This window comes from Motacilla alba, chromosome 2 (assembly GCF_015832195.1).
Source record: "Motacilla alba alba isolate MOTALB_02 chromosome 2, Motacilla_alba_V1.0_pri, whole genome shotgun sequence".
Lineage (NCBI taxonomy): Eukaryota > Metazoa > Chordata > Aves > Passeriformes > Motacillidae > Motacilla > Motacilla alba.
This window is the reverse complement of record NC_052017.1, coordinates 109417786-109439032: the sequence shown is the minus strand read 5'-3', so window position 1 is coordinate 109439032 and position 21247 is coordinate 109417786. Positions and strand designations below refer to the sequence as shown.

Here is a 21247-nt window from a genome sequence, read left to right as displayed (position 1 = left end):
TCTGCCTGTCTTCAGTTTCTATTGCTAGTGGACTTGTTAGAGCTGATAATTCAAAAAATACAGTATTTATGATATTCATTATTTACTTTAAACCTCTTTCACAGCTTGATGCACATGAGGCAATTCAAATAGCCAAAACTGTTTTGCAACTAACACTTCATTCCACTGAATGGAAATGTTCACACATCTGTTGGTGGTGTATTGTTTCAGGCTGGCTGCAGAGCAATCAAGCCAGCAAGTCACGGACGTGGTGTCTCCACACCAGTGGAGAGAGAAACTTTCATTTTCTGGCAGAGGCAAGTGAGTTCTGCAAATGCAGAGCACAGAACAGCCTCAGTCCATGGCATTGAAGGACCAGCACAGTCCCTCTACTCAAGGATGCCACAGCAGTTTCAATTTCAGCTGAGTAACAGGTTGGCATTAGAACTCTTGACAGGAGGAGGGTCTGTGCAAGCACTTTTCATTGCAAGGAGATTCCAGACTTTATTATTAAACTCCGTTTATTCTGAAACAAAAACCCACCACAAACCAGACAGTGAACTTAACCCCATGTAGTTTTTCTTATTTAAATATAATCTGATAGTACTCCTTTCAGAGTATCAGCAGATCTCAAAATGGGAGATTAAAAATCTGCACTCTAAATTCACCGTATAAATTCTGCTGAAGTTACTATACACACACACACATTATATATATGTAATGAGTATAGATTATGCAAATACACTCTACAATGTATATTTATATGAAAGTGAAGCCATGTACCATGCAATTGACTTTTTTTAGATCACCAGTTCTTTATGGTAAGCATAATTTTTGTGTCTTGTGCTGATCCATTGTTTGGCAGGGTGGGTGGGGTTCCAGGATGCTCCTAGGACTTCTGGCCAAGTGATTACTTGAAGCACTCATGAAACATCCATATCTTCCATCAACACGAATCAAAAATCTTAACTGTAAAACAGAGAAAGAAATCCAGCCATGTTTAATATTACTTGAGTTTCTACTCTCCATCCCCACAGGTGGTTTTCACCCATGTTTCTTTCACGAGGGCATGTAGTGGTAGGACAAGGCAGAATGGCCTTAAGATGAAGACTTAGAATAGATTAGAAGGAAGTTCTGTACTGTAAACTGTAAAGGTGGTGATGCACTGGAGCAGGTTGCCCAGAGTGTTACCTGGAGGTGTTCAAAGCCGGCTGGATGGGGTTCTGAGTAACCAGGCCTCGTGGAAGGTGTCCCTGCCCATGGCAGATGATCGTTAACATCATCTAGTTAAGATCGTTAGGATTCCTTTTTTTAGGGGTTTTTAAGGCATGGTCCAAACTTGATTGAATTTATGAATGTGTCTCTTCTGAGAAGGCACAGGGCTCTTTACAGGATCCAAAGGGATACTCCTAGATATGGAATTATTTTTTGATCTACTAAACCATGCCTACTTATTTCAAGCATTTTACTCATCCATGCTATAACTGTCTGGATCGTCACTCCTGGTTCTGTCACATCTTCCTTTATCCCCTTTGCTTTGTGTTCGTACTTTGGATTCAGTCACAGCACAGTATCAGCGTGATACGGAAGTTACTGAGACCCTCAGCAGGAGGCTGGGTTGAGAACAATTATCTGACAGAATTGTTTAGCAGCGCAGCCCAATCCATGTTACGACCCTTTTTCTAAATGTAGATCTAATGGCACATTAAAGCAATATTACATCTCATAAAGCCTGCTGGGTAAGAGTTCAGCGAGGTTCCCCTTGCTCCCCTTCTGCACAGCAGTTCCTTTGTTACTGCCTCGCCTCTACATCCTGTGATGGACGGGAGTCCCGTGCTCCTCTAACACTAAAATGGGGCTGCCAAGATAATTTACGAGCCCTGTGGCCAGCAAAAAGTCTCAAGCCTCCTTGAGTTATCTCTAAGTCCTACTTTTCTCTGCCCATTGTGCCAGCTTGTCCTCTCAGATTTTACAGATGGCAGGAAAGCTTTCGGCAACACAAACATCCTTCAGAGCGCTGCTTTTAAACAATAGTCTTGTCCCAGCTTTGCCTGTGTCTGAGGTGGTGTTGCCAGACAGAAAGCAGAAAAGCAAACATAGGACTGGGGTAAGAGGGGAAAGAGGGGAAAAGGAAGAGGGGGAAAGAGGAGAGGATAGGTACATGTGAGCTGGGTTATCTGGGGAGATGGGGGCTAGGTTAAGGTGCCTATGCACAGAGTCAGCCCAATGGACCAGCATGTCCTGGCTGGGGTGTGTGAGGAAGGGCTTCTCCTGGTTCTCTTAGCACCTTTGGCTTTTGCACTAGAAATCCAGGCTCGGTGTAAACAGCATGACAGCCCATGGAAGCCTTTTTCCGCAGGACACAAGAGAGTGAACTAAGGTGCTCGCTACTGCCTAGATCTGGGCAGGAAAAACATACAGCTGCCTTTCCACTGGGCCCTTCCAGGCCCCGAGAGACTGGATACCCAGACACAGGTGGGATTTCTGCAGAAGAAACCCGAGGCGCAGCACAGGAACCCCGTAGCCCTCTTCATTTCAGCGACCTGAGCCGAAAACGGCACGTGTTTGGCTTGCGGTGGGTTTTGGGCTCCCCTCCCGCCCAACGAGCGCCGAACCCGGGGCGGCTGCTGCTCGCTGCCCGCCGCAGCGCGGGGTGCGATGCCGCGGGCACGGCCGGCCGAGCCCCCGCCCGCCCGCGGGGCCCAACGCGCGGCTGCGCTCCCCGGAGCCGGCTTGCGCGGACGGTCCCGGAGGCGACGGGAGATGCGGGGAGCGCTGGAGGGGCCGCCCCGGGGGAGCGCGGCCCCTCCGCTCCGCCGGGCGGGGGCCGGGCGCGGGGGAGGTGGCGGAGGGGCTTCGCTCTCCGTTTCCCAGGGAAAGCCCGGCCCAGCGGCGGCCACGTGTCCCGCAAGGATCCCACCGGGCCCGCCGCGGCCCCGCCGGCCGGTGCGGCGCAAAGTGCGCGGTACCGCCCGCTCTTCCTCCGCTCCGCCGGCAGCGCGGGCGAGGTGGCGGAGGGGATGTCCGCCGGGGGCGCGGAGGCCGACGTCCCTCCGCCACGGCCCTGCGCGCGTTTCTTGCTCCAATAAGCAATAATTAGGTCCTCAGCTAATGAAGTGTCAGCTGATCCCCTCGCTCCGTCTGCGCGCGGGGAGGCGGGGGGGGCTGCGCCCGGAGACATCGCCATGGAAACGCTGCCCTCGCCTCTCTTCCCCCCGCCGCATCCCCCACACCCCCCGTCGGCCCGGGCCGGGTGCGCGCCGTCCCCCGCGCCCCGCCGCGCCCGCGGAGGCGGGAGCATCCCGACATGGGACAGCGCTGCCCGTCACCGCGCCGCGCCGCCGTCGCCACAGAAACTTTTGTCCCGGCGGCCAATCAGGGCGCGGGGGGGGCGCGGAGCGGCGCTGGGCCCGGCCCGGTGCGCCGCCGCCGCCGCCGCCAGCCCGGCGCGGAGCGCAGCGCGGAGCGGCGCGGCCGAGCGGAGCGGAGCGCAGCGGCAGCCCCGGCGCGCATCCCGCGGCCGGGCGCGGGCCGGAGTCGTGCCCCAGCCGCGGAGGTGCCGCACGGCTGCGGAGCGGGGGCGCGGAGCCGGGCGCTGGATGGCGGAGGCGCGGGCGGGCGCGGCCGCGGAGAGGCGACGAGAGGAAGCGCCGCGGCGGAGCCTTCCCCCCCCGCGGAGGGGGTGTCCTGCCTGACGCGGCGGGGGAGACCGGGGGGAGCGCGGAGATCTCCGGCGTGAACTGAAGCTGTGGCAAAGGGAGGGGGAAAAAAAAATCAGGATTTCTTTTTCTTCTTCTTCCCCCTTTACAAAACGGGGGTTTATGCTTAGCATCCGTACGCAAACTTACTTGAATGCCTTGTAGCCAGTTTAGCCGGGAGACCAAAGGATACCCCGCACCCGAGGAGTCCTACATGTGTGAGCACCATCATTACACTGGCAGAGCAACGAGAGCCGCCTCCTTTCCTGTACCAACATCCTCCTGGGACTGATCTCTCCTCTGGTCCAATATCCAAGCCTATCTCATATATATGGGTTTTCTTTCTTTCTTTCTTCTTTTTTTTTCTTTTTTTTTTCCTTCCATCGGCTGGGATCGCTATGTAAATAAATAGAGGAACATTCCTGAAAGGGCATATGAAAATTCAATGGGACTCAATATGAGGAAGTAAAATTCTCACAGACCATTTTCTAAAAAATTAAAAATTATGTACTTTAAACGCGGATCGGATGCATTAGGCTTAGAAAATAGCAGGTAAGAACTTTCTTTCTTTCCAGTACCTTCATGCCCGGAGCGGGGATATCTGAAGCAAAGCCGCCCAGCCTTGGAATAAAGGGGGAGCAAAGAGACCAGTGTGCCCTTCATTGCTTCTTCCATCCTGCGCGGCGAGGCGGCTTTGGTGAGAGGCACAGCCCGCCAGGACAGAGACAGAAAGCTCAGAAAGCCTTCCGAGAAGACAGCCGAGGGCTGCCGGGGCGGACTAGGGTGGGCTTTTTCTCTTCTTTCCGTTCTTTTTTTTTTTTTTTTTTTTTTCCTCTTCTCTTCACCTGCACTATCCAGGGTGAATCCGGCTGCAGTTGATGTATGGAAAAGAAGAAGGATCCGAGTCAATATTTTCTTTTTTCTTTGCTAAGCCGAGGGATAGGATTTTAATTATTTATCCACCCGAACCCTCTCTGGGTAAGACGCTGCTGGAGCCAGTGGGATAGTCCTGCCTTGCACAATTATTAAAGAGACTGATCACGTACAGTGGAAGGATAAGAGGAACCTCCACCAGATCCGTTTTGCCTCCTGTGAAAAAAAAAAAATGAAGGAGAACATTGCCACACTGTTGAATTGATTGCTGCCCCCCCCACCCATCCCCCTCCCGACCCCCCACCCCCCGAGCCACCACCACCACCACAACAAAAAAAAAAAAAAAAAAAAAAAAAGAAAAAATCCGCTGGGATCTGCCTGCACCGGGACCTCCTTCGCTCCGGCTCGGAGGTGGATGCATTTTTCATGAGCGCTGGGTGAACAGGTGCAAAGTGCGGCGGGGCGGCCCGGCCCCGTACCCCGGCCCGCTTCGGGGCGGCGTGTGCGTGTCCGTGTGTCTGCCCGTGTCTGTGTGCGTGTCCGTGTGTGTGTGTGTGTGCGCCCCGGCGTGTGCATGTGTGCGTGTGTGTATTAGGAGATTATGGAGAGCAGCGACCGGGACATGTACCGCCAGTTTCAGGACTGGTGTCTCAGGACTTACGGGGACTCAGGAAAAACCAAGACGGTGACCCGTAAAAAATACGACCGGATCGTCCAGCTCCTGAACGGCTCCGAGTCGAGCTCCACGGATAATGCCAAATTCAAATTCTGGGTCAAATCTAAAGGCTTCCAGCTCGGCAACTCGGACGAGGTCAGTGGTGGTGCTGGAGGAGGGAAGCAAGTGCTGTACGTGCCAGTCAAAACCACGGTTAGTAGAGAATTGTCTTCCTTGTTCTATGTCGGCCGCTGCAGCCCGCTCCGGGAGCGAGAGGCGCAGGGGGAGCCGCAGCCACAGTTGGCTCCTTCCTCCCTCTTCCCCCAAGTCATCATCACCATGTTGCGTTTGCCTGTCACATTATACACCGCCGAGGTCTTTGTGGGTCCTTTTATTTAAAGCGATCGTGCGCACAACGCACCCCGCCGGGTCGGTGTCGTTCTCCTCCTCGTCCTCCTCGTCCTCCTCGTCCCTCCCGTCCCCTCCGGGCCGCTGCGGCGGGCTTGGGGTGTGCTATTGTCCCGCCGCCGCCGCCGCTCCGGCCATTGTGCCGGGCCCCGCCGCCCCGGGCAGCGGCCCCCGCCGCCGGCGGGGCTGATGGATGGCGCACGGGGGTACCCTGCCTGGCACAAAGCCAGGCGCGGCGCCGGGCGGTGGTTCCCCGGAATCTCTGTCGGGGTTTATTTATTTATTTATTTATTTATTTATTATTGGTATTATTTTTATCCTTTTTTCCTTATTGTTATCCCGCAGCCCCGGCGCCGAGCGGCCGCGAATGCGCCCGGCTTGGCTGTGAAGCGCCGGGCTGCGCTAGTAAGGGGCGGCGGGAGAGAGAGGATGCTCAACAAAGGGAGGACGGGGTTCCGCATGACCGGGGGAAGGGTGTATTTTGTGACACTTTCTGGGGTCGCAGGAGCCCCTCAGCACTCCGTTCGATGCGCTAGGGTAGCGTGGCATCCCCGGCAGGCGCCGGCGTTACCGGCTCGGCGCAGGTCTGACAGCGGGAGAGCTATTATGCTTGGTGGTGGCAGGAGCGACAGATTTTCCTATTTAAGAAGATGGGTGCTGTTGGTTGCAAGTAGGTTTTGCCTATTGAACTCTGTTAATGTATCATTATTCTTCTTATGCGCTGGGTCACGCAAGCTAAGCTTCTTTTGTCTGTGCGTGGGGCGGGTGTGGAGGGGGAGCCGAGAAAGGAAACCCGGCAATTAAAAATATTCCTGCCTGGGCATTTGGCTTGGATGAGCAATATTCTCTCTTTTTTTTTTTTTTTTTTTTTTTTTTTTTCCTGGAGTGGCAGCTTATCCGGACCTAACGGGAAGGTTGCTGGGTGGCGCAGCAAAGGGGGCTTCTTGGAAAGTATTCTGGGTTGGGTTGGGTTGTGACGTAGGCTGCCGGGGAAATCTGCCTCTCTTTGCCTTGCTGAAGTCATAAACCTGGGCATTCCCAGGGGCTGGCTTGTATTTGCCCCCTTGTCATCAGTGCCGTCATGGCTGTGAGGAGGCAGAAGTGGGAAATTAATTTTAAGGAGATCTTCAATAGACGATTTAAAGTAAAAGAGAAGCTCTGGACAGTTTTTTCTTTCTCTATGGTTTTTATTCACTGAAGTGTTTCAGGTCTGTCTATAGATTCACATGATTTGGCAGATCTCTGTTTTAGTGTTACAAGATTGATTGCTCATCTCTGAGCCCAGACAGTACCATAGATACAATTTATAACAAAAAGGTTGCCTAAAGCAGAAGTCTCCAATTAGCTTAGTATTTTTAAATATCTCTTCTGCTCAGTGAAATAATTATTTTGAAGGGCCGGTGGGCAAGATTGTTTATTCCCAAGACTATTTTTTTTACTTCGAGTTCAAAACTGTAAGCAAATCCAGTGTTTTTAAAAATGACACAGACTACCCTACTAAATAAAGAGGATAACCTTAATTTTACACAATGGAATTTAAAAATTAAGTGCTTTTCTGGTCCTCTGAAACACAAGACTCAGTGATGATAAGCTTGTTTATTTTCTCTCACCTTTGCTAGGCCATGAAAGCCTGGAGTCCCACCTTGCATCCTGTTTTCTATTTTAAGAACATAGAATCAATTTTTATTTTTATTTTTTCCCACAAGGAATTTCAGTGAGAGGTCGAGCATCTTGCAGATCTTACCTTATGTACATTTGTGGGAATCACACCCTTAGCCGTGAATGTCTCTGTATGTCCCTACCCATGTATTTATATTTGTATAGGAGTAACTCTCTTCATATACTTTAGCAACCAAGGAGGAATTCTAATAAAATTAGGACTACTGATGAAATCAAGAAAGGAAAAGTTAGCATGACCTATCTATAACCAATTCCTGAATATCTGTATATAACCTGAGCAATGACATATAAATCTTTTCAGAATACATACGTACAATTTCCTCCTGCTGGCCGTCAGAAATTTGTTGTCCAACACGAATGGGAAAAGAGGATGCTCAGCAACATTCAGCTCTGAAAAACAAGTGCCAGCCCCTCCTAAACCCATGAATCTGGTGTCACTATCCCACCACAAAAGGCAGAGGAGTATTTGAACAGACCCACAGGATGGCAGTGGTTTGTATGAGCTGCTGCTAGGGCAGGGGCAGTGCCTGCCAGGCACTGAAGGCTCAGAAAGAACATGTTTGACAGAACAGGGATGCAGCCCCTGGCACAGAGGAAGTCAGTGGCAAAGCTGACTCCTATTGACTTTAACAGGTCTAGAATTTCACCCAGATGGGAATGATAAGTTACAGGGGGGAAAAATTGGATTTTCATCAGACAGTAATTTTTGGTAAGCCTTAAAAGCCCATTTTCTCATTTCTTTAACTCTTAATTATTGTTTCAGAGTTTTTAAATTTGTGGTAATTTTTGTTTTTTCCTTCCCTCTCTCATGGTTATCCCATACATTTGGGCCTGTCCAGTCCTCAGAGACAGCTTCAAAAGGTAGCAGAGCCCCAAACTGTGAATCTCTCCTTCATCCTCTCCCTCTTTTTGTCCATCACTTGATCTCACCGTAGGTAAAATTAATTTCAATTTAAAATTAATCACTTCATGAGCACTCCCTGTTCAATAACAGGACGGATGAAATTACAAGTTGGACTCTACAGTTACAAGCTGGTCAAAAATAAGCAAATATTCCAGTACTTTGTTAGGAATTACTCTCTCCTTGAAGCTTTAAGATTTGCTGCTCAGCTTTGCTGTCAGCCAGAGAGATTTGCTCCTGATGGTGCTGTAATCCACTGCTGCTGGTAATTAGACATCATTACTGCTGCGTTAAAGGGAAAGAGAGAAGGAGAGAGGACAGGCTGGGGCTAATTAACTACTTGATTCTAATGAAAGAAAGAGAGCCTGATAGCAACTGGGAGGTTGCACCGGAACAGGCTAGATGTACAACACAGACTTAATTGAAGCAGGGTGTCTTGCAGCCTCACAGTAGCTCAGGCTTGGTCTACTTTCGCATTCTGTGGGCAGTAGTGCACGAGGTATTATTCTGTTTTTCCCTTGCCTGGTTGATAAGTAGCTCAAAATCACAGGCCTGCCTTCAGTATCAAGTTTAAGCATGCCAGCAAGGAGAATGCATAGATGATTATGTGCTGGCTTAATCTATTTTACGGGTATGGTCTCCTCAAGAGCAACAGGAACAAATCAATTGCTGAATGTTCACATCCCTCTGTGGCCTAGGAGATGCACTTTTGGTCACCAGGCAACAACATTCCCTGCAAAACAGCCATTTTAGGTCCAGAGTGGGACAGCACACAATAAGGTATTTTTGTCTGCTTTAGGTATTCCTGTATGCAACTTAGGGAGTATTTCACTTCTGAAACTTTTCAGATTGTTTCTGTCACCACTGTAGGTTTTCTTTCATCAAGCCCAAGCTGCACTTTGTGAAAGCAGTGAAATGATGTCTGGCCTAGAGACATTGTGTAAATAAAACAGGTTAGGCCAACAAATATGCCAAATCGTTGACACTGTTGACTTTCAATAATTGGTACTCACCAAGCATGAGGAGGTATGGAACTAGTATCTCTAGTAAGATATCCTTTCTACCTGTATACATGATATTTATGGTGTATTTTTAAAATCTATTTTTTGCATAGTTTCTTTAGCTGGAGCTATTTATTGATTGGCAACTTGAAAACAAATTTCTCCTCACCACTCTCCTTTCTCTGGCTTGATGTTGTGTGTGGACACAAATATGGACCCTAAAAATTAGTCTTGATTTAAAAAGAAGTTATAAAATAATGGCCCAACCTGTGTCAGCAGACTTTAAGCAGAATTTTCCCTTAAGAAAGGCCAAGATGACTGTAGGATAATATAGAATTCTATTTTAAATATAGAATTTACACAGTATTAGCAAACTAATAGAATATAACCTCAAAGGCCAAGTTCAGATTACTTTTATGTCATTACTAATTTGAAATTACTCCATTGACTTTAATGATATCACAGACCTAATGTATGAATTTTCCTGTGCTTTCTTCTATATTTTCTAAATATAAGCAGAGAAGGAACTTTCATTCTGAAACCAAATTTTGTTTAGCTTAAATCTTTAGGTCTTCCAGGAGGATCTGGTACCTCATGGGTTGCTGCTAGCAGACCAGCAAGGCTTTCTGCAGGTGCAGGGCTCTACTGCTGAACCTGATTACAGGATTTAAGGCTTAAAATTATAGACCAGTCAGCTGTAAGGAACAGGCTATGTCCCAACCCACCTCTTGTTCTGTTGGACATGAATAATAGTAGAGAGATACAGCTTATGTTCCTTTTATTTTCAGATAAATTACTTTGTTTATGAACAATAGAAAAAAACAGATCACAATATAAATAGTTTATAGGTCAAAATTGATTGCTTTATAGTATCTTACATTTAAAATTGCAATTTGAAAATAAACTTTTTTCTTTTTTTGCATTTCTCCTCAGTTTTGTACCCATCCATAGAAAAAAAAAAAAAAGAGTGTTTGTCAAATGTATATTGGTAGCTCTGTAGCCCACCACCGACCTGCCAGCACATAATGGCAGTAAGTACTGCAGAAAGGTGACGCTGAGGGTGAGCTATAATTTATCCCAAGGTACAATGCTGCGGGAGTTTTACAGTCCCATTAAATGCACCTTCCAGGCTCAGGAGTGGTATTCAAGCCCTGCCATATCCACCCTGCTCGAACAGCCAACCACATTTTCCTTAACCCCTGTTCAGGTCTGCAGAGCTCTGTCTCCTCCCTTTACCCGCAGCCTCTGCCCTGCTGTTTGCAGACCTCCCGATGGAGTCGGTGAGGAGGGATGCTGGTGAATCAGAGAGGGAGAGCTGGAAAATGGTCACAGCAGATGGAACAAAACCGGTTTAGTTGGCAACTCTTAATGCAGGCATTCAGGGGAGTGTTCATGAATAAAGAGAATAACTCTGTCCTGGAATTAAAAAATGTTAAAGCGCCCATATGTAAGATGCCATCTCCACATGCGTGTGTGAGAGAGGCAAAGGGACAGGCGGAGCTGAGATTTCTTAGGAACAATGTTGAGTTGGAATTTTCAAAGAAAAATGAGCCAAGGAGAGCAGATTTTTAAAAACCAAGCATTTTAAGGTTAGAAAGTGTTGACTTGACTTTAGAAACATGAAATAAGGTGTAGCAGTATGCAAACAAAACCTAGCACTGATGTATCCATCCCATAAATACATATGTAATGAGAGACAGGATGAAAAATTCAGTGCTATCACCTGGGCAAAGTCCAGACTTGCAGATCAAAAGCCCAAATCTTTCCAGTGATCAGAAATCAAACCTCAGTGTTTGATTTTCATGCTTCTGTGAACGTTTGCTGAGAAGACTGAGGTGACAGTGAACTTGTTTCTTCGTTCTTACCCTGAGTCTCTTGTCAGTGAAGCTGCACTGGATTTGGTCATGATGCAGGGACTGCTGCTCAGATGCTCCAGCCCTGATTTTCTTTGGATGTACCAAGCGCTGTTTCTGTGGCTACACAGCTATGTGATCAGTGGGAAATAAGCGGGAAGGTTAGGGCTAAAATGAGCTGTTAGGCATCAGTACAACCTGACAGGACTTGTTCTGATCTTTTTATGGAGAAACTTTCTTTCCCTATCCTGTGGGGTGATCCCCATTGCTGTTGTTCAACTCTAGACTGAAAGGAGACAGGGTTTGGGGAGACTACACAGAGACACTGCAGGTAGAGAGGGCTTCCCATGAACACAGCCCCTGGGGGAAGAAGGCTAGTGCCAGTGCTGGATGAATGTGGGAGTTAATGATTCAAATTTCATTTTAAACTACAAAAATAAATTAAAATTGGCTGACACTGAACTGTGAGTTTGTCTGCTGTTGAAAGGAGGCAACCAGCAGCTGTTAGGTTTGGTCTGAAGGAAGCTATTTGGGTCCCAATCTTCCTCACTTATGCAGGATACACCTGTTGAGAGTTTGCTGGTAAAAGAGGAACAAAATAAGCCGAGTGTATAAATGAGGTAGATGTGGAGAAAGATCATGAGACAGTGTGGCAGGAAACACACTCTCCAGGAGGGAGAATCACACCAGATTCTGCAGCCTCCCATGCATCGCAGAGCATCACAGGCATCTTGTTTGCCTTGTTGAGTAGGTTGACTGGTCAACACAGTCGCCCAAATTAGTAGAGCTTTGCAGGATGTAAAATATGTTTTTGTCTTGTTTATGTCATTTTAAACCTGCCAGAAGCCTCTCTGACTTTAGCAAACTCAGGCAGTGTTAGTTGGTGCAATGAGAGTTGTTTCCATTGTCCCGCAAGAGCACTGAAAGTGATCCCGCAGCTTGCTTAAATTACCCTTTTGTTCTCTTTAAATAGATGAGTCTCAGAACTTTACAATTCCACTAGCAAGGTATTTTTTAATGGTTTATGAACATACAGTATCCAGGCATTGCCAATATACAGAAAGAAATGCCACAGGTTATGGCATTGAGCATTTTTTCAGATGCACATGGATTTTCTTAGCGATGATCAACTTTGTCACAGACAGTTGTACAGGCTTCTAACTGCTTATTCAATAACTCTGCAAGCTGCAGAACTTGACAGTTACTGTGGGCATCTGCTGGGATTACAGCCTAGTTGTTGAAATTCAAATGGGGTGTTTGAAACATTTCCTTGTATATGTGGATACTCTTCAACTTAAGGGGCTATCTGTAGTGAACAGTTTACTTAATAAAACTGATCTATGTCAGACTTAACCTCAAGTAGAGAGTTTTTCAGAAACAAATATTCAGTATAGACTTGGAAGGACAACGTTTATCAAATGACCTACTTCTGTCTAGGATGAAACCCATTCAACCTTTTTTTACTTAAGAGCCTGTAATTAAACTCCTTAGGGAAAAGAGAGGTTTTATGCATTATATTGATAGTAAGGTTCTGTGTGTCTGAAGCTTTTGTACATTTTGTTACCCCAGAGATTTTAATACAGGACATGGATGCTACAACATTTTGACTGTACTTAGGGAAAATTTACGTGGTGAGATTACTTGCACTTAAATGACTTATGAATCTAACTCACTTTAAAACTTTTAAATTAATATGACTTGTGATTGCTCTGTTTGTTGCCTCTGGACTTACACATACCACTACTAATACTGCCAGGTGAATTTTGTAGAAAACTTTTGTTCAAGGCAGATCCAGAGCTGAAGTAGCTGCCACTAAATCATGACCTATCTGTAGGGTAAAGCGGCATTGCGCTGATATATAGGAAATCACATTTAGGAATGGACTTTCACTACCCCGAGCTGCTGGGAGATGAGTAAAAGGCAAATCATTATACAGGTAATAGATACAATGAAAGAAGAGCAGCTAAGGTATGGCCAGAGGTTTCAGTGGACAGGAAAGATGAGGACTATAAGCACATTTCAAAAAACTTTATTTTTCAGTGTGTATCTTTTCTGATGTGGGTGATAAAGAGGTATCTATCCTGGGTTTACATTTTTCAGGTGATAAAATTGAAGAATGGTCAGAAATAGAGAAATGAAAAAGAGGGGATATTAAATTGCAGTGCATCACTGGGACTTGCACAAATTCAAAACCACTAAAGAACTTAAGAATGAAGTACCTAAAATACTACTGAAATATACTACTTGCCACTATATATGAAAGTGATACAGGAGTATGGACAAGAATGTACTAGAAAGGGAAAAAAACAGGGTAGTAAAGATAGCTCATAGAAATAACAGATTAGTGGATCATATATCAACACTAAGAAAAAAAATCAGTAAGAGTCATTAAAAATTATCTTAAGTGTAAATATGAACTGGAGCTGGTTGGTGGAACTAGTTTGAATTTTATGGCAGCTAATGATGTTCTTCTAACTTGTGTTCAAAAGTCTTTCAGAAATTTTCAGGTGAAAACTTTGTTTCCTGCTTCCTTCTGAAAAGAAACCCATCTGATACAGACTTTATTAAAGCAGGGTTGCAACTTCAGCTATGATGACAAATTAAAACTGATGAAGAACTGGGAAACCATAGAAAGTATTTGAGAGCTATGCAATGCACTCTAATGTGTGTATGTAAACACACTCACCCCTTATATATATATATATATATATATATATATATATATATATATATATATATATATACATATATGCACACACACACACACACACACACACACATATATACACCTAAAACTCAGGGAGGTGAAGGGTTTTCAACACTGGATGGAAATGCAAATAAATTAGGTTAAGTCAAAGAAGAATTGGGAGGTAAAATAGAAATATTGTAACAAAGGAGAAAAAAAAGGGAGAAATCATGGCAGGCAGAATTCCCTACAGACTGTTGCCATATGATTTACATTTGATGCCATCATGATATTAGCTTTTGGAGAGGAAAGGAAGAATTCAATCCTTTCAATCACATCTAAAATACATGGAATTAATGTAATATCTCAAGGGAAATATTTAGGAATGGTTTCAAACAAATCAATAAGTGTATCCAAAATGAGCGCGGCACATATAACAAAAATCTGCATTAGGAAAAGTATAGCGAATAACATTGAAAACTTGTTATTCTCATACATTAAATGGTGTGTCCTTGCCCTTAATAGCATGCTTAGTGTATTTATCTCATCTCTAAAAGGTTGCAAGAGATGAAAGGTCCACGATGGTAACCAAGCTTTATCAAAGAAAAGGTTTCTTACATGAGAAGTAGTTTAAATGGTTCTATCACCCAAAAAGATAAACATTAGGAGAAAAAATGGTCAGCAGAAAAAAGGCATGTAAGAGGTAGAAAGAAAGTGAGAGAAATAGTGTGGTGTAAATACTGGTGAACAGCAGAGAAAATTCAGTTGCTACCCTTTTAAATTTTATTTCATATCCCAAGGCTCTTTTGACAACCATCTCAGAAGGTAAATTCAAAGCTAGGCCATTTTTATAAACCAAAGTGGTGGGAATGGAAAGTCTGCACTGCTGTCCCTAGAGAAACCCTGACTGATTAATCCAAAATTTCTTCCAAGGATTTTACAGGAGCTCTGTGGCTCTCATAAGGATGCAGTGTGCCCTTTATGTCAGTTCAGCTTTTCTGGCTGGAGCAGAAGTGAGGACAAGGTCATGTTCATGCCCTTCCTGCTCTGTGCCACCAAGAGTGAGGGCATTGGTGTGATGGCATGAAATCACTGCCTGGCTCTCACCTGGTGTCTTGCAGCATCTCCCCAGATGTTGTCCCACAGAGCCTCTATCAGGGTGAGTCATGTTCCAGCCCATCCCTTCAACACAAGGAAAGATTGGTGGGGCATCTTGAAATCCCAGCATCCTCCCATTCCCTTCCACTTTGTACTGAATTTTAACAGTGCTGGTGGTTTCAGCCTTCATGCTCTTGTTTCATGAATAGCTTAATAAGTTTTAGGTATGTCTTCTTAGGTTGGCTGATACTATAGCAGTGGAAAATAAATCAGTCATTATTGCACAGTATTTTGGTTAGGAATTTGTTTATTTACTAATTACTGAGCTCTGAAACATCTTTCGCAGACTCCCTTGCAGTCTGGTACTAGATGGTTCGCTGGTCAATTGGACTGTAGCAGTTTCTGTGGCTCGTTGCTGTGGTGATATCACTAGTCTGGAGGAAGGAGGGAGATATAGTGCTGAGGTCCAGCACTATGTGAATGAGTGCATGAGATTATTGTGGTTTACACAGAAAGTTTGCAATGAGCTGCCCCTGGTTTGCAATTTACTGCAGTTGTGGTGAGAAGGAATGGGCTGCTTTCACCTCTGTATTTTTGTCTACCTGTGTCAGCTTTCTGAATGTGTATATTTGTCGAGACTATTACCAAACCCCTACTGTGGTGGGAAGAAAAGAAAAAAGAGCAGAATTGTTAGAGAATTAATGACAAATATGAGAGGAATTAGCTCATTCAAATGATGACAATTTCTGAGAGACTTTGCTTTTTGACCAATGGGACTAGGAAGTATGGCATATATATAATTAGATGACTTGTCCCATTGCATTTCTCAAGAAATGGCAGTGGAAAAGAAAAAAATAATGTAGCTCCTTCCTTCCTCCTTTAATCTAGACATAGTCATAGCTTTTTTTATGACACCTTTTGATAACCTTTATCTTTTTATATTCTGAGAGTTCAGTAAAGCCCCCTGGTTATGGTCGCTGCAATACTGAAGTATTTAATTTTTACTGAGCAAACAGTCAGCATTCTTTTAATGAGTGCTATATTTGAATGCCAGCCATCTATCTAAAAACTTCAGTTCAGGCAGATTTCATTTATCTCTTTTTGTCTCAATTTGGGCTTATCCAACAAGGAAATGGTATAGTAAATTCTGTATGAATGCAACAGCAAAAACCAGAATTCTCAAAAGGACATTTATTGTAAACTTCTTGCACAATGATCCTGTGGTTTTTTTTTTGGAAAACTTACACAAATCCTCTGCCATATCTTACTAATGTAGAAGGCCTCATTATCATTGCTTTGGTGTAACTGAGAGTTGAGCTGGGCATATAGGGAGCTTTCAAATAGTTAAATTTGCCTCTCAGCAAATTATAAAGCAATATAAATAAAGCTAGCTTTGCAAGTGAATAAAGCTAGTTAAAATAAGACTAATCTCTTCTTTTTAAATTGCCGCTCTATATAGAAAATTTCAGTATTATTCTCTTCATCCCAGTCTTGGCAAGATACATCAGACTTCTAGAAAACTGTGGAACTGAAAAAAAACTGTTTTACCTGTATTCCTAATTGAATCTTATATTTTGAACTGGAAGCAAAAGGACTGCTTTCAAAAACTGAGTAGTAAAAAGCATTCCTAAATAGGAGAAAGCAGGTCAAATTTTATTAATAAGTAGAACATTTCAATTAATAGAATTGTAATGAACTATATATTTTTTCTGCTTCTTATCATTGAACTTTAATGAATTTATAGGTAATTACAAGATTTCTTTTTAAATAAATTTAATTTTAATGGATGTAAAGTCAGGAAAATTTTCACATATACAGACTTCAAAACATTCAAGAAATTTTCATTATCATTCTTGCTGTAATTTAAAAGCAGGCAAATAAGTAAAGTACAATATAGATGATTAAGTGATAATATTTTAAAGTAAAGTAGTGTTTTGCCTAATAGAGCCAAAGCGTGAACCAACAGACCTACAATAAAGCTGAAAAACTGTAGCTGAAGGAAGCTGGAAGGAGTTAAGCCAGTGACATTTGTGAGGTTTGAAGGATCTGTCCTGTCATCCTAAATAATGCTGGGTGAAATCCTCTCCTGGGATAGGACCAGCAGAAGGTCTGTGAATCATTCTTAAAAATTTTTTGGCACAAAGGTTTTGCCCCTGTTTTGAAGACATAATGAAGCCCCTGGCTGATGCTTGGGCTTTGCAATGGTCAGTGCCCGAGGGAGGAGTCCACCCACAAACCACCGCCCTGGGCACTCAATGCCCCTATCAGCTGGTATTGGTTGACTGGGTAGCAATGACTGAACTCTCAATAAGATACATTTAGATAATATTTTTTTCCATTTGTGAAAAATAATTTATATGTCAGCGCTATCTGGTTTTGCCAAAGTAAATTCCAATGTGCTAGAGACCGGTGCTTAACAAGCATATAGAGAAGTTTATAAAATGTATAAAAATATCGAGAAAGGTTTAGTAACAGCAAGGCCAAATTCAGCTCTAAAATAACAACAAGGGCACTCTGCTCCCACCTCTTTGGTTATCATCTTCTGCAACATCAGAGTGCACCCAGTGCAATGCACTGTGCAGACAGCTCTCTGTTGTAGGAATCCCCAAGTTCTGATTGTTCAAGGAGGAATAAACCAAACCAGAGAATGAGCTTGATTTCAATCCTTTAAGCCATACGTATATTTAAGTCAAATAAACGAGCATCTCTCACCAAGTAAACACACACAACACACATATTCACCCTCAGTTGCACCTTCAGTTGTTTACTTGTTTTAAAATAATCTCCCTTTTCCATGGATATTGCATTAGGACATCTGCTATGAGGAGAATTCAGATCTCTTTCTCTTTTTCTTGTCTGTTTGAACTGTATTTGCATTATAGCAATCCTGCTTCTAATAAGAGTGGAAGGAAAGTGAGATGAGAGAACAAATGGAATGAAGTGTTAAAGCCAATCAAGTAAAACCAAACTTTGGCTTAATAGCTTCCTATGAGCTGATCCTTAAAGCAAGAAAGTCAGCCTTGGAAGAGATGGAGGCTGAGGAAAGTAAAATAAGCCTAGAGAACACATATTACACATTTCACAGTAATAATAATAATAATAATAAAGCCAATGAAATAAAGCAGGCAAAAGAAGACATGCTTTCTGTTAACTGGGTAATAAAACTACTTCTGATCTTCAAAAGTAGTATTTAAGCAGCTAGGAATACCTGTCAGCTACCTAAAAGCACAGAACAACCTTAAGATGTAACTGCATAACAAAACTGCCTGGAAAATGTGTAGAAGATGAAACAATTATTTTTTTTTTTGGGGGGGAGGCATAGGGGGAAGCATTTTCTCAAGGAAATTTGATATCAGCAGAATTTTGGATAAATGTCTATTCCCAACCATTTATCCATTTATTACAAATTGGAGTCTATTAGTCAACAGTTAGTTCAATGAGTATCACAGCATGATGTAGCAAAAAGTAGCTAAGCAGAATGTTGCTAGACACTAAAAAGCTTTTAGTTACACAATTAGGCAAACAGCTAATATAGGTGCTAGATACACCTAACACTTTCAATTTGGACATGTTCACCATTGCGTCAAAGCCCCAATATCTATCTGATGCCCACAGTGTGTTTTCCTCGATCCTTGTCATTTGTCTTTACTGCTGCAGTTTATTATTTACTAATAGGCAGAGAACATTTTCTCCCCTCCCATGCTGCCTTTATTTCCAGACTTCAAGGCCTGCTGTTTCTCATTTTGAATTCCAATCCAATGGCAGATGCCAAGATTCAGATGTATGTTATCTATGGGCAGAAGGATCAGCCTTTTTTTGTGGCATCAGTCGAACTGAACCACTCCCTGTGCTGGCTGCATTTTAATATTTTTAATCTTGCTTTGGAAGGCATGCTATTTTGGTGAGAAACCAAATGCATTGAAAGCTGCACACAACAGGAGATCTACAAATGGGTTTCTAAATCTAGGCTTCTGTAAAATTAAAAAGCCAAACCAAAACAAAAAAACACTTAAACACACATAACGGGAGAATCTATTAGGTCCAGTCCACCCACAACCATCTGGAACATGAAGTTATCTGTCGGATTTATCCAAACAAAACTTTGGACAAAACATGAGCAGAAATAAGGTGAAGAAGTTGAGCTGAAGTAATTTTTACATAAATCTTTTAAAATGTCCAAGGCCAAGAAGGCCAATTTTAAGAATTGCTGAATGATATTACCATAATAATGTGAAATAGACCATTTTAGAGGCAAAAAGCTGTTCCCACCGAAGTCAATAGCAAAATCTCACTGACTACAGTAGTAGTGGGATTGGTCTGCTAAGTAGCAAACCATGCTTTAAAAAATCAATACTTCAATTTTACAAGGTAATATGGATAACAGTATAGTTGCCTATTACCAGACCCCATAGTCTGTGGATTTTATCTCTCTAATAATGGCAAGGTTTAGCACCTATCTTATGAATCATTGAGAGGAAAGACATAAGCCATTTCAAAGCATTTCCCCTGCCCCGGCAGAGAATGCTCTCCAGAGGCAGGACGCGCTGCACCGAGCGTGCCTCCATCAGCGCCGTGCAGCAAGGATTATTCTGAAATGAATGGCTGCCTCGCTCGGAAAGAAAAAATAGCATTAATCGCTGTGGATCTCGGGGCAGCGTTTGTTGCCCAGGGCTTCCATCCCAGCCCTTCGTACGTGCCAGCCACAGACAGAGATGCCCCGAAATGGGCCAGGTTTTCGTCTCAAACCCCACCCATAAAGAAAAAAAAAAAAAAAAAAAAAAAAGAAACCAAGAAAAAAAAAACAGGAGACCTTTTTATTTTGTATTTTCCTTTTCACGTTTCAAGCATTGCTGCGTTGTGATCCAAAATAGAGCTCTATCCCATACGTTCATCTTTACGCCGAGGCTATACATAGATCTTAACAGATCCAGAGACAGACTTTGGGGAAGGCAGTTGGTTTTTCCCTCCCCGGCCGCACCAGGGCAGCCAGACCGCTGCGTGTTTATTCCCTGGACTCCCCACCGGGGGTGGCCGGGGTCCCTCGGCCGCGGGGCTCGCCGCACGCCCCCGCCCGCGGGGGCCAGCAGCGGGCTGTCCCCCCGCGCCCCGGCTGCGGCGGAGGCGCGGTGACCGTGACTCCATCGGACATAATGAGCGCGGCGGCTCGGCAGACATGTCCCTCACCCCTCCCCCTGCAGCCATATGGTGCCGTAAACAGCCGTGCGGGGACGGGGTTTTGTTGTTGTTGTGCGCGTGTGTCCCCCGCCCCTTCTCCCCGCGGGAGTCCCCGGGGTGCGGCCGGGGCTCCCCAGTGCCTCTCCCCGGGCGCACCTCCCCGGGGACGGGACGGGGAACGGGGGCGGCTGCCGAGGGATCATCTGCCGGGCCACCCCTCGGGGACCGCGTCCCGGGCCACCCCCCCCCCCCGGGGAAGCAGCGCGGCCGGACGCCAGCTGGGTGCGGGGGCTGCCCCGAGAGGGGCCACAGCCCTCGCCCCTCTCCCAGCCCGGTGCCGGCTCCATTAATTGATTCAGGGCTCGGGCTGGCATTGAGGGCACGGGGGAGGGGGAGCGGGGAGAGGGTGCGGCTGTGCCGCCATCGCCTCCCCCCGCCTGTTCCTATGGAAACAGTGCAATACCTCAGGGACACACACACATAGACACACACACACACACCCAGACACACAGACACACACACCCGCTCCTCGCTTCCACTCGCAGGCGGGGGGGCCCGGCCGGGCCCGGCCACCGCGCCCTCGGCAGCCCCGTTCCCATGGCGACGGGCTGCGGCAGCACCTGTGCGGCCACCGCCGCCCCCTCGGCCCGCTCCCCCCGCGCCTGCCGCATCCCGGGCGGAGAGGCTGTGCCAGCCCTCCAGGGAACGGGCTGCGGGTGGCTGGGGCCGGGGGGAGGTTTTGTGCCGCCACGGTGGGCACGGACAGCCCCTGCGCAGCCATCAGCCTGCACCCAGTGCGGTCAGGGAATACTGTGAGGTACGACGGAACATCGTCTCCAGTTTATTTTCAGTGCACTGAATGCCCTGTGCCTGCCGGGGTAGTGGTTGCTGCAGGCACGGAGAGCATTACGCTGGAGATGGATGGGTGATAGAATCACGGAATGTTAAGTGTTGGATGGAACCTAAAGACCATCTGCTCCAAACACCCCCTGCCATGGCCAGGGACACTTCCCACAAGACCAGGTTGCTCAAGGCCTTGTCTAGGGTGGCCTTGCAAACTGCCAGGGTTGCGGCATTCACAAACTCCTGGGCCAACCTGTTCCCTTGTCTCACCACCCCCACAGTAAAGAATTTCTTGCTAACACCTAACCTAAATTTCCCCTCTTTCAATCCGTACCCATTGCTCTTTGTTCTGTCACTACGATTCCCGATGAAGAGTCCCTCTCCAGCTTCTCTGTAG

At 45.5% G+C, this 21247-nt stretch overlaps 1 protein-coding gene across 4 annotated transcripts in view; it reads left to right on the top strand.

Annotated features, from left to right (window-relative positions):
* Positions 1-4896: 4896 nt before the first annotated feature.
* NOL4 (nucleolar protein 4) overlaps positions 4897-21247 on the top strand; it is a 186348-nt gene continuing 169997 nt past the window's right edge. For 2 of the 4 annotated variants that reach the window (XM_038125548.1, XM_038125532.1), the window contains exon 1: positions 4898-5418. In XM_038125548.1, coding sequence (XP_037981476.1) covers positions 5152-5418 — 267 coding nt within the window. In that variant the 5' untranslated portion in view covers positions 4898-5151. Of the gene's footprint in view, positions 5419-6168; positions 6284-21247 lie in introns of those variants that run through there. The other 2 variants (XM_038125541.1, XM_038125557.1) reach the window with 2 other exon arrangements.